The sequence below is a fragment of the Cygnus atratus genome, chromosome Z (assembly GCF_013377495.2).
Source record: "Cygnus atratus isolate AKBS03 ecotype Queensland, Australia chromosome Z, CAtr_DNAZoo_HiC_assembly, whole genome shotgun sequence".
Taxonomy (NCBI): Eukaryota; Metazoa; Chordata; class Aves; order Anseriformes; family Anatidae; genus Cygnus; species Cygnus atratus.
This window is the reverse complement of record NC_066396.1, coordinates 12,907,559-12,925,000: the sequence shown is the minus strand read 5'-3', so window position 1 is coordinate 12,925,000 and position 17,442 is coordinate 12,907,559. Positions and strand designations below refer to the sequence as shown.

General features: G+C 37.2%; 1 protein-coding gene across 7 annotated transcripts in view; it reads right to left on the bottom strand.

Moving 5' to 3' along the window:
• The window catches only part of NIPBL (NIPBL cohesin loading factor), a 166,613-nt gene that overhangs the window by 74,990 nt on the left and 74,181 nt on the right, over positions 1-17,442 (bottom strand). For 5 of the 7 annotated variants that reach the window (XM_035563746.2, XM_035563750.2, XM_035563751.2 and 2 more), the window contains exons 8-9: positions 10,753-10,846; positions 366-998 (exon numbers count right to left, since the gene is read on the bottom strand). In XM_035563746.2, coding sequence (XP_035419639.1) covers positions 366-998; positions 10,753-10,846 — 727 coding nt within the window. The remainder of the gene's footprint in view (positions 1-365; positions 999-10,752; positions 10,847-17,442) is intronic. The other 2 variants (XM_035563749.2, XM_035563752.2) reach the window with 1 other exon arrangement.

The following is a 17,442-nucleotide window of genomic DNA, read 5'->3' as shown; positions in this document are numbered from 1 at the left end:
TTGTGGTACTACTGGAATTTTAGAAACTTTATAAACACCGTTAATTGTAGTTCATTCAGTCTCATGGTTCAAATAAGAATAAGCTAAAAAGAATTTTGAAACATAAGAACTTCACTTTCCATACAGTAAGAACCCAGCTAAAGAATATCAGCTATAAAAAATATGCATGTATGACAGATTACAGTTCATTGTTGGAAGGGAATGGAGATGAATGTCAGAGAAGAACCTACACTGAGTAAACAGAATTGAACTTTGTGACAATGAAAGGAAGTTTTTTTAATATATATATATATATGGGCTTTATAGGCATATATATATATATTTATATAATATAGAGAGCGTATACACACACACAATCCTTTTACCTTTATCTTGCACTTCTTTTGAAAATCGCTCCCTTTCAATAGCTGATTCCCGTTCTATCCGCTCAATTTCAGCCAATGCATCCAATTCTACTTCATCATATGACGTTATAGTTCCGTGTTGCGAAACCTGTTGCTGTGTCTGTACCACAGGAGTTTGAGGTTGTTTTGCAGCAACTGAAGTGTTCTGTTGTAAAACAGGCACTTGTTGTGCCTGAAGGAAAGCTGTCTGTTCATGCTGCGGCAAACACTGAGCAGCGTTTAGTGGGCGGTTAACATCCTGTGGAGTAACGGGTGTTTTGGAAGTCTGTCCTGGGTACTGCACATTAAAAGGAATATCACCCTCTGACACACTGCTGTTTTCCAAACCAGAAAGCATATCATCCTGCTGGTCCATATCCGAAGATCTTACACGAGAGAGTCTTAATGTAAGCTTAGTGGAGTCCTTGGAAGGAGAACTAATGATATCATACATTGCAGCTTTTTCAGTCTGGTCTTTTTCATCCTTGCCTAACTTCATTTTCTTTTGTTTCTTTTGCTTTCTTTCTGGAGAATCTAACAATATGTCTGGGGGAACATCTCTAGGTGATGAATAAGGTGGAGGTTGAGATTGTAGGATTAAAGGTGGTCTTGATCCTAGAATAATAATTCAGAAAAACTGAACAGTTATGTTGTTTCATCTTTATATAAAAACACACTAAATATAACCTACATAATTTTAATGTGTAGTTGTACATATATCTGTGTTCATAAAAAGTCTAAATAAGATTGGTAGGAAGCACATCATTCCTAGATCAAGATGCAATCTAGAAAGTTGCACTGTATTTCTAGGAGTTTTAGCAATCCACTGCAGGTGGAGAAGGGATCATTTCAGAGAAGATGGAACAAAAAAACCGCCACCAAAAAAAAAGTATCTGCAGGTTCAGAATATCAACTGTTAGAAAATAGTCAGTGAAAGCAAGTTGAATACAGAAAAAGATCAGAATGATCCTTCATAAGGTCCAGCGATGAAGATTTAATGATCAGCATACTGACATTAGCCATTTCAGCCGCAGATTTTTAAATAATTAAAAAAAGACGGGGGGGGGGGGGGGGGGGGGTGGAATCAAAACACATACAAATGTTGTTTAGGGAGGGTTCCCTAACTTACATGTCCATAGAAAGATGAAATTAGAAAACATATTAAAGATAAATCCATTTTTCCTTCTTCCTTAACTTTGATTCTGATGGTTCATTTTCAATTTCTTTTTCTTTAATTTCAGGTCAAGCCATTCCACCCCCTCCCCACACCCATTACTAGTAGAAAATGCCTCTTGTCTTAAGGTATTTTTCTGCTGTTCCCTGCCTTATCTCCTCTCTTTTGTTTCCTTTTTTAAAGGCATGAATTTTTACTTCTACATGCATTCATTCCAGACTTTATCTACAGAAATTTTAAAAAGAGGACGTTTCATTAAAAACATTCTCCCAATTCATCACATTTAATTTTTTTATTCCTCAAACTGAGCCAGCTCCCCATGACTGTTAGCCTAGAAAAACTTTATAACACAAGGTAACTTTTCAACGTGTCCCAACTATGATTTTAAGCTACAATTTTTGGTTTAAAAGGGAATACTGGTTTAAAGGCTAAAAAAAGGGGAGGGGGGAGGGTGAAAGAGAGAGAAAAAGGGTGGGGGAAAAAGAAAAAGTTGGGGAAGGAAAAGTTAGGGGGGGGAGGAAAAGTTAGGGGAAAATCTGATAGGCGGAAAAGGAGAAGGAGAAGAAAAAACAAACAGGAAACAGAAAAGAAAAAGAAAAAAATGAAAGGACCAATAGGCTTCAGCCTGCTCTTGTTTAGACAAACAAGCATTTCTCTGATCCCATTCATCTACTAAGGAATACTGCTCTTCAGAAAGCAGTGACTGAGATTATTATTATTATTAGTCATTCTGTTTTAGGTCACCGTAAGTCAATACTTCTAACAACACTCAAAAATTTATTGGAAGACAGGTCCCCATGTGCTTCAATCAAGAAACACCACTAAGCAAGCAAGTACCTTTATTCTTCATCTTACATGTCCACTACATATTTTAAGAAATAATAATTACTAAACAATGTAACAATGTACTGACATGGAAAAGAAAAAAAAAAAACAAAACAGATACATCTAGCAAAGCTTCAGTTCAAATGAAAGGTGTTCATTTACTGATGACTTTGCATAGGCTGCTATACTTTATTTTCTCTCTCTAGTACATTCTGTGAGATGTCCTGCCTCTGTATTTAGAGCTGGGTATAAAATGGGTTTATCTTACCCATTTCTCCTTGGCCATGAGAAACAACTCCATATTCTGCCAACAATATCTACAATGTTGTTCCCAATTCCTGTTTTGACTCACCCTGATTTTCAAGATCTTTCCACTACTTTATTTCCCCTACTTCATTTTCCTTCATTTCAAATGGAACACTACAATCGATCACCAGTACCAAAGTCCTGGCTATACCCTACAAAGCTCTCTCACTTGTCTTCCCATCACAGATTCCTTTTCTTGTGGTGCACATGTGCATGCACACACTTCTCCCAATTACTGTCTCTTTAGACAACAATTTACAAGATTTTCTCAGCATATTGTATGAATACCACTCATTGGAAATACAGGCTGTATTTTTCTTTCTACAAATATTAGAAGCAGCTCAAAACTTTTCAAAGAGAACTTACTGACATCTTACTCTTGAATTATCACTTCAGTAAATACTTCTGAAGTTGCAATATTTGAACACTTACTGTTCTACACAGTTACACTTCAAAGAGAGGACAAAGATTTCATTCTTCCTTGCCCTAATCTTTTAAGTAAATATGACAAGATTATTCTGATTTGGTATTAATTTGGACTTTTCATGCCGAAAAATAACACTGCACCAACAGATAATGTGGTTCTTTTTTATCTTTGAGTGGACTTGAGGAGGTCAGAAGGATTTCACTGCATTCCATTGAATGTACTTTGATTCCAGTAAATGAAGAAACAAAGTACAGTTTTCACTCTCCTAGGCAGCACTACGAATAGATATCTTCCTCCTGCTGGAAATTCCTGAAAGGCATTGATAGTAAGGCCTAGCTCTTAAAGCTGCACTTTAAGAGCACATGTTCTGTCACTAATTTCACATATTTCTGAGATGTCTAATGATGGTTAAGCCTCTGGCAACGATTGGACTTAGAAGCTACAATAACTAGGTATCGAGGTAAAAAGAAATTGAAAAAAATGAAGTACCCTGGAGCAGTTTTCATTCTACCAGAGACATTAACAGTGCTGAACTTCTATCACATATTGAATATGTACCACACTCTTGGATGCTTAAACTTCAGACAAAACATAACTCATTAGACAAAGAGAGTTTTGCCTAATACTGTTAAAGTCAGTCTGTAACACTTCCTATGTGAGAAGGTTGAGACATTATGTATCTGAGAACAAAGTTGTCACAAGACTTGCTGATAACAGAAGAAATGTTTTTGTGGAAAGAATACACAGACAGACAGGTAGGTAGGATCTGTTGGCTGAAGCAGTCAAGATTCCAAGGTTGAGAAGGTAAATGCTCTCAATGTACTACATTGTATGACGATCTTTAGAAATGATCTTTGTGAATGACCCCAATTTTAGAATATTCTTTTAGAAAAGAGAAATATGTAGGCAGCTTTCTAGTTTAAATCTAGAGATGTGCAGTAATTTAGGAGAATAAAAAAAGTCTGATTTGCTATAGTTGATCTTCCATAGTAGCAGTAAAAGAATTTTGTCCAAACTTTTTTGTATGACAAGACTATACAAAACTTGTGAGATAAAAAGAGACTCTTTACTGATTTAGGAAGGTCACTGTATCATTGCTGAACAGCAAATACTGATGTGATGTCGTCCAGATAATGCCCAATATAACTGACAAGCAGGTAACATCATAGGAAATAAGGACTCTACATTGAACAAACACACCCATAAATAATACCTCTATAGCTGTTCAGTAAAAGTCATCCTGAACACCCAGGATAACCATGGAATTAGTTCTCCATATCAGTTTTCTTAGTGATTCATGGCATCGAGTATAGAAAAAGTTTTATGAACTGCTTTGGCAATTTGCAAACACCTTTTTTTTCCCCCCATGACTTTTGACTGATTTCTTATCACATCCTTTATAATGCAAGCAACTATAAAATGCATTGCATTAACAGTGACTTAGCCATCATAGAATTAAAAGTTTTAAAAATGCATTTTGTTTACCATGAAATGGCTTCACTTGCCCATTGTGCATCAGCAACTTGGGTAGCAAACAAGCTTCTGTCCAGGAGGTTACACACATCACTGACATCTAAACCTTTTATTTTTTCGCTGCACACTTTCTAATCATGCCATAGTACTCACACCTTATTTAACCATTCAAGATACCTTCTCTGATCATCTCTGAGCCTTTTTAGAGTACAGACCACTTGCCTTTCAAAGGTGATGCACCGAAGTCCCACCAGTAGTCACATCCTTTTTTAATCACATGGATCACAACAAACAGTTATTAAGGTTACCAGGAACTTAGGACTCACATATTTAAAAGAATTACTAGCTTTTCACTTGCACAACAACTTCAAAAGAATCATTCCAATTAGTATCTTCATTTTCTTTTCAATCCCTTGCAGGTAAAGGGTTCCCAGATGTTGGAAGTCTTTCACCAAACCTACATGCTCTTTTGCAAGAGGTATTGTTCCCTATGCATGAAAGCCAGAAAAAAACTACTAGTGAACAAATGAAGACTGATGGATAATACTTTTTCCTCAGCATATTGGAGAGATACACCACAAACAATCAAGCATTATGCCTTTTTAAATTCCTAACAAAGTGATCCTCAAGACTCCATGAACATTCTTTAAGAGGCTACCAAATTGTTATAGGTCAAACCTGAACACAGTGTTCCAGACTTTTTTCTTCTGAAAAAGTCTTTGGGAAGAGAGCCTTTAGCAAATGCATACAGCCTGCACACAAACTGTTAGACTTCACATCTGAGTAGTTACATGGCAAATTATTTCTCCAAGGCAGAAATTGGAGAAGCTGGAAGAACAACCAGAGCATCCATGTTGCACTGGTACTGATGTTTGTTGGGAAAGCTGAGAACCTGGTGATGACAGAACATGAGGAACATTCACACATTACTGCCAAAAGACTTTAAGAGACAGCAGTTACACTGTGTAAATGAAAAAAAAAATATATGTATATATTTTATCATGATCCTAATCACCTTCATGTACATTGTATTTTATGAAAATGTGATCAGACAAATTCACCCTGAAAACCTCATTAAACCAATCTCGGTTGGTAATGATCATCTTGAGAATTTGTGCCTCCATCACACACAAAAAGCGAAAACACTGTCTTTTCAAAAGGAAGGCAAAGGACTGTCCAGAGTATTATACATAGTCTGTATGATTTCAGTACGTGCTAGGAGAACAATATCCCTGAGAATACTGAAGAGGTAATACTCTGAAGTGAGTTTGTTAAGAATAAGTATAATCAAATCAATATAATTTCATTCTATAAAGCAGTAGGTCTTGTGGATTGAAGAGAACTGAGTCTCTGGACTTAAGAATGGCTTTCTACACAGTGTCTCATAACAATTTCATCAACAAGCTGAAGAGGTATGGTTTAGGCAAAAGTAAGTACTGTAAGATTGCAGTATACTACTCATTGTAAAAAACGTTTTCAAAGAGTATCAATTGCTCTTGGTAAAAATGGGTGAACAGAGTATAGGTAAAGTGCAGCTTTCCAGAGCACAGTCTTAAGAATAGCAGTACTAAAATATTAATCAATAGCAAGTACTCATGTAATAGAATTAGAGAACCTTCATTAATCTAATTATGATAAACTTTTGATGTTGAGTGTTTTGGAGAGGCCTGCAACCTTTTTTTTTTTTTTTAAACAGAACCAAAATTTACTATTATCTTTTCTAATTGGAATAACCTTTTGAATCAAAAGAAATTCACTAAGAATAAGCACAAACTTCTTACCCATCTGAGAAAGAGCAATTGTAATAACATAACAGGAAGATAGACAAACTCTACAGAAAGACAGCAGCATGTTTACAGCAGCTTGCAACAAGAATCTAGTCTATTATCAAGGAGCAGCTATTCTCTCGTATACAACAGGAGTATAATACAAAAAGTCACCTACAGTACTTTTCTGACTACTCTTCCTTCTGAGTCTTCAAATTGTGTTGTATGTATGACTGAGGGCAGTACATCAAGACATGCAGACAAATTAGAATTCAGGTAAGAGCAAAGACAATTAGAAGCTTAGAAATGCTGAGTTTTGTAAAGATGATAGCAAGATGCAGCACTGTTCAGTCTGTAGAAAATGATTGGTGGAAGACATGATAACAGCCTTTGATATGTAAATGAAAGCTATACAAAAAAAAGTACGTGAATATTTTTTCCTTGCCTACCAGAAAGAAGTCAAGAAGTGTTATACCTAACTCCAACAAAAATGATTCATGCAAAACATTCAGATTAAAGCTTTCTAGCAATAGGAATCAAACAGGTTGCATGGCAAGAGAAAGGAAACTATTACTGAAATTTTAACAAAAGAATGCATATAAGTTACAGGAAGTAATACTGGCACAGCTCATCCTACATGAGGGTAAGAAGATGAGAAGCCCCCAAGTCCTTTCCTGCTTTATTCTCCGAAATCTTAGAATATTCCTCTGGAAATCTTTCCAAGTTTTGTACTGGATATAAAGAAATTATTATTTATTTTTATTAACAGACTGCATTGTCATTTGTTTTTGAACAGCATAACTTCATTTAGAGTTCAATCTTCAACAGATAGCATATGAAACAGGTAAAGAAGAACATATATTTGGAACAGACTGTATTCACTTTCCACGTACTCTTTCAACAGACTTCAGGGAAGAGTCCCACCACTTTCTCTGTAGTTTCAAATGCCATATGAAAAAATCAGCTTTGTCTGTTCTATCTTAGAACTACTGTATTCAGAAGCATCTTTGTGTAAAAAGGTAAAACCTGAAGAAGCAAGAATGAATGCCTATTTTGGCCTTGTCAGAAAACACATTGGATTAAATTTCTTCCAACTTTCTTTCAAAGGAGAGAGGGAGATGGTGTTTTTTACTTAACAAATACCTTTGGCAGCACTGAGGTCTGCAACAGAGCTTTGAAAATATTCTTAGTTCTCCTTGAAACCCACTATATGCAGAGACCAAGTATAAAAGAATACTAGGGAAGTCTTAAAAATCCCTAAGAAAACAAAAGTAATCTTTCCAAGTTATTCAGAAAATAATTAAGCACCCACACTAATTTGGAAGATAATATCCTCTAAATAAAATATAGTTATGGCTGTAGTTTTCACTGTCTTATAAAATGTTGGAAGGCTATTGTGAAATATTTCCTGTAAGAGAAAGATTAACAATTTCTGGAGGGAATATAACTTAGTTCTTGAGGTGAGAGGGATGGGACACAGAATACTATAGTTTAATAAGGGCTGTTGTTATTCCTTACAGATGTTTCCCAAGGAGTTCAGGAAACTGTATGGAAACAGAACTACAAATATTCTCTTTGGAAATCAGTGGACTAAGAACCTCATGGAAGACTTTTCTTTCTACACATCTTTAGAAGTTGTCTTTAAAAAAAAGTGTTTTCTGAAGTTCCAGAGTGGTAGGAAAGTAGAACAAATAAATAAAGGGTTTTAATAAGTAATCCATCTTGGGTAATGGATTCCATAAAATATTTTATGAGATCAACAGAAGGAAATTACTCCTTGCTAATTCTTCACAGATGAATTCATAGAAATGAATTTTCCATGAAAGCAGATGAGATAATAGATGACAGCATGAAAGCAGAGCCGCTATTCTGTGTATATAGCTAAAAATCTAAAATTTACATTAAAAAGAAAGGAATAGAGTCCAGCCTAGAACTTTCTGCATAAAACTCCTGCTGCTCTATTACCATTACAAGAACAAAAGAGTTGAAGCAATTTCTGTAACAGAGAAACTTTACTCCATTCAGTACGTGAATAACCAACCAAAAGAGCAAACATGATTTCTGTCACCTCTCAAATATTTTCCTGAGTTACAAATAAAACTTCTTCCCCAGATTCTGTCAGACAGCTATTGTTCAGTCTTGTTTCAAGACTGCGCAACCACATTCTCCAAATTTCCAGAAGTCCTTGCAATTTCCATGTCAAAAGTACAGAAATGCAGTCTGTACCTGTATGTTCAGTAATTGCCTCATGTTTCTATATATAAAAAAGCTTAGATATTGTAATACCCTTCCCTGAGATATTACTCTTGATTCATGATACCTAGTGCCATTCTTTTCATCCTCCCAAACAAACAATTACATGTTTTGCTGATGTTCTTTATCACCGTTTGCAACTTGTCAACCAAACTTTCAAAGGCTCATGACAGCAGCCACAAAAAACTCAGTATAGGTACTTGTTTGTTCATCACTGGAAAATTTACCAGCATAACCAACCACTTTCACTTCAAAGCATAGCCAAAACCTCACTGCCAGGGATCACGTATTCTAAGCAATATTGTAATTATCTACACCTCTTCAATACATTTATAAAGTGCTTGATTAGAGGAAGTAATGCAAGGTTCTTGCAACATTAAGAACTGGCTCTCTCAATCAAGGTTCATTAATCTCAAAGGCGGCACAATGGTATCACCATTAATAACAGTATTTCAGTCATGTGCTTTATCAATGTAAATCTAATATACAGGTAAATAAATCAAAAAATTCCTCTTGCACTTTTTCAGCCCCTCTAGTGCTGAAACTTCACAATCTGAATTGCACAATCAGATTGTTTTCAGAAACAATCTATAGAGATATCCCTTCAAAAAGGGTTCTGAGACAACCAACTGAAACAGCTGCAATTTAAAAAAAAAAATTCAAATGTTCTTCTGGCTGAGTGGTAATCATATATCTGAATGGAAGTAGCTCGGATTCACAATGATCTGAATGTTCTATGAACAGATTTTGTGTAATGAGTTAAAGAAAACACATTTAGTCTCTGCCATTTTTACAAGTCTTAAAACAAGTCCTTTAGCACAAGACTGACTAATATAATGATGCTGCTGGCATGCTATACCAATACTTCTCACTTGCATTTGAGCCACATTTTTTCCATCACTGTCTAACACAGTATACGTCTAGAGAAGATGAACCATAGAGATCACTTAGCAGTCACAGGATAATAGAATAATACAGTTAAGAAGGGACCTTAGGAAGTCTTTAAGTCCATCCTCCTGCTCCAAGCAGGGTGAACAAGGTCAGACCATTACACAGGGCTTATCCAGACTGGTCTTGAAAACCTCCAGGAAAGGAGAATGCATAGATTCTCTGGGTAACTTTTTCCAAGGGTTAACTATCCTGATAATGAAAAGAAGTTCTTATATCCACTCAAAACCTCCCATTTCAGTTTATGTCCATTGTATCTCATCCTTTTCTCCACACCACTGCAAAGAGCCTAACTCCATCTTCCTGATAATCTCCTTATAGGTCTGGGAAGGCTGCTCTAAGCTCCCCACACTCCAAAGACTTGATTTATCCAGGCTGACAAAGCCAAACTCCCTCACCTGCTCTGTAATCTCCCCCATTTTCTGTTCTCCCTATCAACCTAACCTGACCATCCAGAAAGACTCAGTTTTGTTCCAGGGTTAAAAGAAAAGCAAGTACCATTGCATCTTTTTACGATTGCCATGAAAATACACAAGCACTGAAGACCTGTACTAGAAAAATGTGCCCAAACCCCTACATTGCTAAGTATCATGCATCTCAGTCATTGCTTTGTAAGGATAATATTATAAACAGAAGTATGTGTTCTAGATTTTAGCATAAATAATTATTTTGAGCAGATTTTTTCTGTTCCATTTCAACTGATATTTTGCCCTATTCCTTCTCCACAGCTAACGTTTTCAGGCTTTGTTTATACTATATGTGTATAGTGTTCATTGAACTATTTTAATTTCATGTTCTTTCAATTTTATGATTGCAATTAAGACAACAGTTGTATGTTAAAATACTTTTGAGCTAGTTAACAGTTCAATACTCGTAATGCTGCCTTGAAACCATTTGTTATGCAGAGTAACTGAAACCATTCTTATAAACAATTTAGTCTTCCTATTGGAAAGGATTTAAAATCCTTCTGTCCTCCATTAATTTGAGCTACTTTTTGAAGTATCTATAGTCAACTTTCAGACCTTCAGAAATTTCTGCTGGATCAGGGCTCAAAATAATTTTGTTACTGAAATCTACTGACATACTCTCTAGTACTATTTGAAAACAGAAGTCAGAAGGACTAACTAAATACCTCTTTAAATTCTCTGTTCCTTCAAAGTGGGAAAAATACATTGATATATATGACTGCTAGACTACCTTTAGGGGTTCCATCACTTCCAGCTGGAGAGCAGACTGACTGTGGTGACCTCAAGGAAAAAGATGCAGCATTCCTTATTGAAGGATCGCCATCCTAAAGTGACAATGATAAAAATTAACATTATGAACATGAACATTTCATAAAATAAAGTCTGAAATTAGTACATACACTGATAAAATGGGTTGGATGAAAAATCATACAACAAATATTAGAAAAATATTTATTTTTATAAAAATCTTTATCATTTTGACTGCTGTGCAGGCAATGTTCCAGAGCACAAGTGTCCTAAGAATGTATCACCTGAATATGCACACAAAAATAAATTTATGTACATATCTTTTAGCTGAAGTAATCACTTTTGGCTGACATTAAGATTCCATTTACAAATTTTTTGTTACAAGCACTTGAAGTAAAAGGCTAATAAGCAGAAGTATGAACTCTATATAATAAAAACAACTGATACTGAGCATAAAAAGTCTATTTTTAAAACAAACTGAACATTTTTTCTACTTAGCCTACCCTTAAAGCTTATCTTGAATACCATTGTACTTTCACATTTAAGCGAACTTTGTATTTATCCTCTCCAGGATACATACATCAGGACTGAACAAAATCTGTAGCATGCCCATTGCAGCAGGTGAGGCAGTCATGTGTATGTCACAACTTAAGTGACTTTATCAAGTGATTTGCCTCCCTTAAGAGTTAGATAGGAAACAACTTGATGGCAATTCAGAGAAATTTCCCAACAGAACAAAAATAAGTTCTAGTGTATTTTCAGTTTTGCACAAAACAACTTGCTTTAATGGAATTCCTAATTTCTAACAAACTTCACAATATATACCAATTACAATGTAAGGACGTTCATCCTCTAACTTTAAGAATGTAAATGTGACTTTTTTCCTCACACTACCTTAAAATAAAATATGAAAGCCCCTATTCAGATTCCCATTTTAATAATTTTTTTTTTCAGTCAATTTCATGGTGCCCTCTGCTGGTCAAGAACATACTAATTCAGTCAAGGACCTTACTACATTTAAAATTTTATAGAACAGTATTTCACAGTGTTAGGATTGTTTTTTAAACAATGTCTATAGAAATTTTTGGGGAAGAACAAGTTAACAACCCTTATATCTATGAAGAGACCATTTCTGCAATTATTAACAAATTGCAAAAAGTATATTTTTTAGAGTAAAGTCATGCAAGGGAAGCTTCCAAAGTGGTTTGTTAATATTTTTCCTAATAAAATTCTGATTCTTGGTTATTTCAGTAGCTAATATGTAATGTGGCTCATATTGAGGTATCTATGCAGACACACACAGTTCTTTCATATAACTTTTTTTTCTTCACTCTTTTTTTTCTACCCTGAATTCTCTGCCCTAAATACTTTTTATTTTTACGACCATTTTCAACTTAATTAATTGAATGTTAGAAGGCTCAACTGTAATTAACTTTCTACAAGTTTCTATGAAAAAGTTAGCAGCAGGCAGTAAGCCAGAAAGCTAAACTGTCATTTGAAGGAGATAGAAGCCTGCATAGACAGTCAACCATACACTCCCTTTGGCAATAGCCAAACAGCAAATTCTCCCATGCCTAGCAGCAGACTAGACACCATACATGTTACATCTTGTGAAGGCATAATTCTCACTGCTTAGAGCAAAGGAATGAGTTTGAAATTTATGGATTGAAGGTGCTTATACAGCATATAATATGAATCAGCAAGAAACCAAATTTCATTAGTTTCACCATCCACGGGCAACTTAGAAAACACTTCCATTAGATTTTTTTTTGCCCCCACAGCAAACTGAATCTAAAACTCATGCTGTACTATTAAACTTATTTTTGCAACACTGCTTGCAAAAAGAGTTGTTTCCTCACATGAAGAAAGCCTCATGTGCAAAGAAATCTAATATTCAGATTCAACACAATAAAAAGAATTACACCTTAAACTTATATGTGTGTGATTGCTAGTAAAAATGATTTCATATCCTGGCATATGAATTACTGATTTACTTACAACTTTAAAAAATAGTTTATTAACTCTTTAGTGTATATATTTTTATTAAGACAGGAAAGGCCCTCTACCCATAATCGCCAAGGACACAGGCAAAGACATCTTTCATTAGGTTAACTAAATGTATTAAGTAGGTAGATAACCTTCCAGGTACAAATGGCATTACTTTTCTAGCTGATAACTTTCCAGAAGCGCTCATTTGCTTTTTCATAGTTCAGAGTTTCATCAAATGGTAAAACGTAAATGCAAACTTACATTTGAGGGATGCTCTGAAGTTTTGCAAAGAATGGTTCTTAAATTGAGTTTATGTGCAATGAACTTCAGGGGTGTATTACCTGATTCTGTATACATCATGTATTGCAAATACAAAACATCCTGTAACTATTCACAATTTTTAATGTAATAAATTCCTTAAAGTAAAGGATTATTAAAGCTATTAATTTGTAGGATTTAATAATCCTCATTCGTAACTGTATCTATACCAAAGATCACAATGCTTCTGAAAAGGCTGCAACATCATGATTAAACTTATTATTCATACATAGATGCAAAACTTTAATTACTCCAAATTCTTCAAACTGTTTTCTATATTATAGCTACTAAAATCATCTTTTAAAAGTACAATTACAAATAAAAGTGCAAGTTTATACTTTTTACTAGTCACAGATCATTTTGAGTCGCAAGGGACCCATGAGGATCATCAAGTCCAACTCCTGATTCCACACAAGGCAACCTAAGAGTTAAGTCATATATCTAAAAGCACTGCCCAAATGTTTCTTGAACACCAACAGGCTTGAAGCCATGACCCTGGGGGGCCTGTTTCAGTGCCTGACCACCCTCACAGTGAAAAACTTCTTAATATCCAATCTGAACTTCCCCTGGCACAGCTCTAAGCTATCCCCTCACATTCTACCACTGGTCATCAGAAAGAAGAGATCAGCACCTCTGTCTCCCCTCCTGCTCATGAGGATGTTGTAGACAGCAGTGAGGTCACCCCTCAATCTTCTCTAAGCTGAAGCAAATATCCTCAGCTGTTCCTGGTAAGTTGTGACCTCTAGTCCTTTCCCTACCTTTATTCCCCTCCTTTAGCACATTCTAATAGCTGTACATCATCATTATATTGTGGAGCCCAAAACTGCACACATTACTCAGGGTGAAGCCACACCAGTGCTGAGTTCAACAGGGCAACCATTTCTTCTGACTGTCTAGGAATAGTGTGCTTAATGTACCTCAGGACATAGTTGGCCCTTTTGGCCACCAGGGCACATTGCTGACTTATATGGAGCTTACTATCAACCAAATCTCCTAGATTCCTTTTTGCAGGACTGCACTACAGTCACTTGTCCTGCAGTCTATATGTACATCCAGGATTACATTGTTCCAAGTGCAGAATCTGGCATTTGCTCTTGTTAAGTTTCATATGGTTGGTGATTGACCTGTGCTCTAATCTATAAAGATCTCTCTGCAAAGCCTATCTACCCCTAAGGGAATTAATGGCTCCTCCCAATTTAGTATCATCTGCACACTTAGTTGGTGTGCACTCAACTCCTTTGTCTAGGTTATTGAAGAGAACTGGCCCTAAAATTGAACCCTGGGGAGCGCCGCTTACTGACTTGCCACCAGCCTGATGATGTTCCAACGTTTACTACTTCTCTTGGAGCTTGACCCTTCTGCCAGTTCCTCACCCATTCTATTGTTTATACAATGTCTAGCTGTATACTGGATGCTTTGTCCAGAAGGATGTTGTGAGAGACAGTATCAAAGGCTTTGCTAAAATTCCACCCCCCCACCCCCCAAAACCATATCCACTACTTTCCCTTTGTCGACTAAGTGGGTAACCTTGTCATAAAAGGATGATTTTCCCTTCATAAACCCATGCTGCTTTTGACCGATCGTCTTTCAGGTGTTTTTCAATAACTCCCAGAATAATCTTCTCCATAATTTTACTACACACCAAAATGAGATTGACAGGTCCATAACTATCAGGGTCTTCTTTCTTGCCCTTCTGGAAAATTGAAGTAGCATAAGCAAGCTTCCAGCCAACTGGAACCTCTCCAGATTCCAAAGACCATTGATAAAAAACTGAGAGGCCTTAAAGTAACACTGTCCAACTCTTTCAGTACCCTGAGATGAGTTCCATCCAGCCCCATAAGACCTATGTGCATTCCGTCACAGCAGCAAATCCCATTCTAGTTCAACATCATCTGGGAGCTTATCACTCTCACAGCCACAGTCCTCCAACCCAGGACTCCAGATATCTTAAGACCAATTGTTGGTGTTAAAGACAGAGGAAAAGAAGACATTAAATGTCAATGTCTTCATCCCTATTTGCAGGGGTGACCAACCATCAAGTAGTGGACCAATGCTTTCTTTCAGTCTTCCTTTTGCGGTTAACATATCTTAAAAAGCCTTTGTTGTTGTTGTCATCCACTAAAACACTAGGCTCTTCAACTGAGCTTTGGCTGTATGAGCTTTCTCCCTACAACGGCACACAACATCTCTGTACTCCTCTGGCTTAGGCTGACCTTGCTTCCCAAGTCTATACAAATTCTTTCAATTTCTTTTACACCTTGGTTCTTAAAGGAGATCCCTCAACAGCCAAGCTGTCCTTCTACCCCACTTGTCTTTCAATACATTGGAATTACCTGCTTCTGCACTCTTAAAAAATGGCTCTTAAAAAGTGACCACCATTTATGGACCTCCAAAGAAGATTGCCAGGAGACCTTATTAACCAGTTCCTTGAGATTAAAGTCTGCTTTCCCAGATTCCAGTGTGCCAAAAGTTTTTCTTGTACCACCAGAGATTTTAAACTCAACCATTCCATGATTTCTGTGGCAAAAACGGACGCCGATCATCACTTCATCCACAAGACTGTACCTATTTATGAACAACAGATCTAGGAAGGCACCTTTCCTTCCTAGTCACCTCCCTTAGTACCTGTATCTAAAAGTCATCTTCTATGTGCTTCAGAAATTCACAAGACCTGTTTGTGTCTGCTTTATGATAGTCTCAGTTAACATCTAGGAAATTGAAGTCACCCATAATGACAGGGGCAACTGATGTAAATATTTCCCTTAATTCTTTATAGAATACTAGATCAGTGTTATCATCCTGGTTGAGTGATCTATAGACTCACACGACATCTGCTTCATTAGCTTTTCTCCTAAATCCTAAAGCCCAGAGGCTCTCAACTGTGTCATCCAAACAGCAAGCACTGTACAGTCCAACCCCACCTTTATATACAGAACTACCCTTCCATCTTGTCTACACTGCTTCTCTCTCCTAAGAGCCTACAACCACCCATCACAGTGTTCCAGTCATAGGACATTTCCAACCAAGTCACAGAATCATGAATGGTTTGGGTTGGAAGGGACACTTTAGGATCATCTTGTTCCAACCCCCCTGCCATGAGCAGGGACACTTCCCATCAGATCAGGTTGCTCAAAGCCCCATATCCAACATGGCCTTGAGGATTTGCAGGGATGAGCAGCCTGTTCCAGTGCCTCACTACCCTTCCTCACAGGAATGAATTTCTTCCTTTTATCTAATCTATCCTCTTTTAGTTTAAAGCCATGGCCCCTTGTCCTCTCACTAAAAGCCCTTGTAAAAAGTCCCTCCCCAGCTTTCCTGTAGGCCCCTTTACGTACTGGAAGGCTGCTATAAGATCTCGCCGGAGCCTTCTCTTCTCCAGGCTGAACAACCCCAACTCCCCCAGCCTGTCTTTGTAGGAGAGGTGCTCCAGCCCTCTGATCATCCTCATGGCCTGCCTCTGGTCTTGCTCCATCAGGTCCATGTTCTTCTTATGTTGGGGGCCTCAGAGCTGAACACAGGACTCCAGATAGGAGTTCTTATGAGAACAGAGCAGAGAGGGAAAATCCCCTCCCTCACCCTCCTGCCTACACTGCTTTTGATGTAGTCCAGGATATTGCTGGCTTTCTGGGCTGCAAGCACACATTGCTGGCTCATGTTGAGCTGCTCACCAATCAACATCCCCGGGTCCTCCTCAGGGCTACTCTCAATAAAGAGCACAGATAGCCGGGGAGTCTCACTTGTGCCAGTAATGTCATAGCTCTGAGACAGAGTCAAAGCTTCTAGTTCCTCTTTATGCCTCATACTGTGTGCATTGGCATACAAGTGTTTCAAACATGCTCCAGCGTACTTGGTACATTGTGGTGCAGACTGAAGGTTCTCATCAGAACACTGCCCCACATTGTCATGCCATCCTATAGTTTATCACTAGTAAGCTTGACTTCATCCCTTTTCCCCCTTCAAACCTACTTTAAAGCTCTTTCAAACCAGCCCCACTAACTGATCAGCAGAAATACTTTTTCCTCTTTGAGGATGGAGAATCCTGTCAAGCCTCAGGAAGAATGGTGTTGCATAGACCATCCCAATATCAAAACCCCCAAAATTCTACCGGTGACATGAGCGTTGGAGTCAGATATTCATAAGCTGTATCCACCTTTCCCTTTTAATATCGTTCCCTACATCTAGAAGGACAGAGAAGAATAATACCTGTGTTTCTCATTCCTTCACCAATCCACCCAGTGCCCTGAAGTCCCTTTTGATTGCCCTTGGACTCCTCATTACAACTTTGTCACTACCAACATGGAAAAAGCAAGAGCAGATAACAATCTGAGGGCTGTACCAGGCTAGAAAGTTTCCAGGGAATGACCTT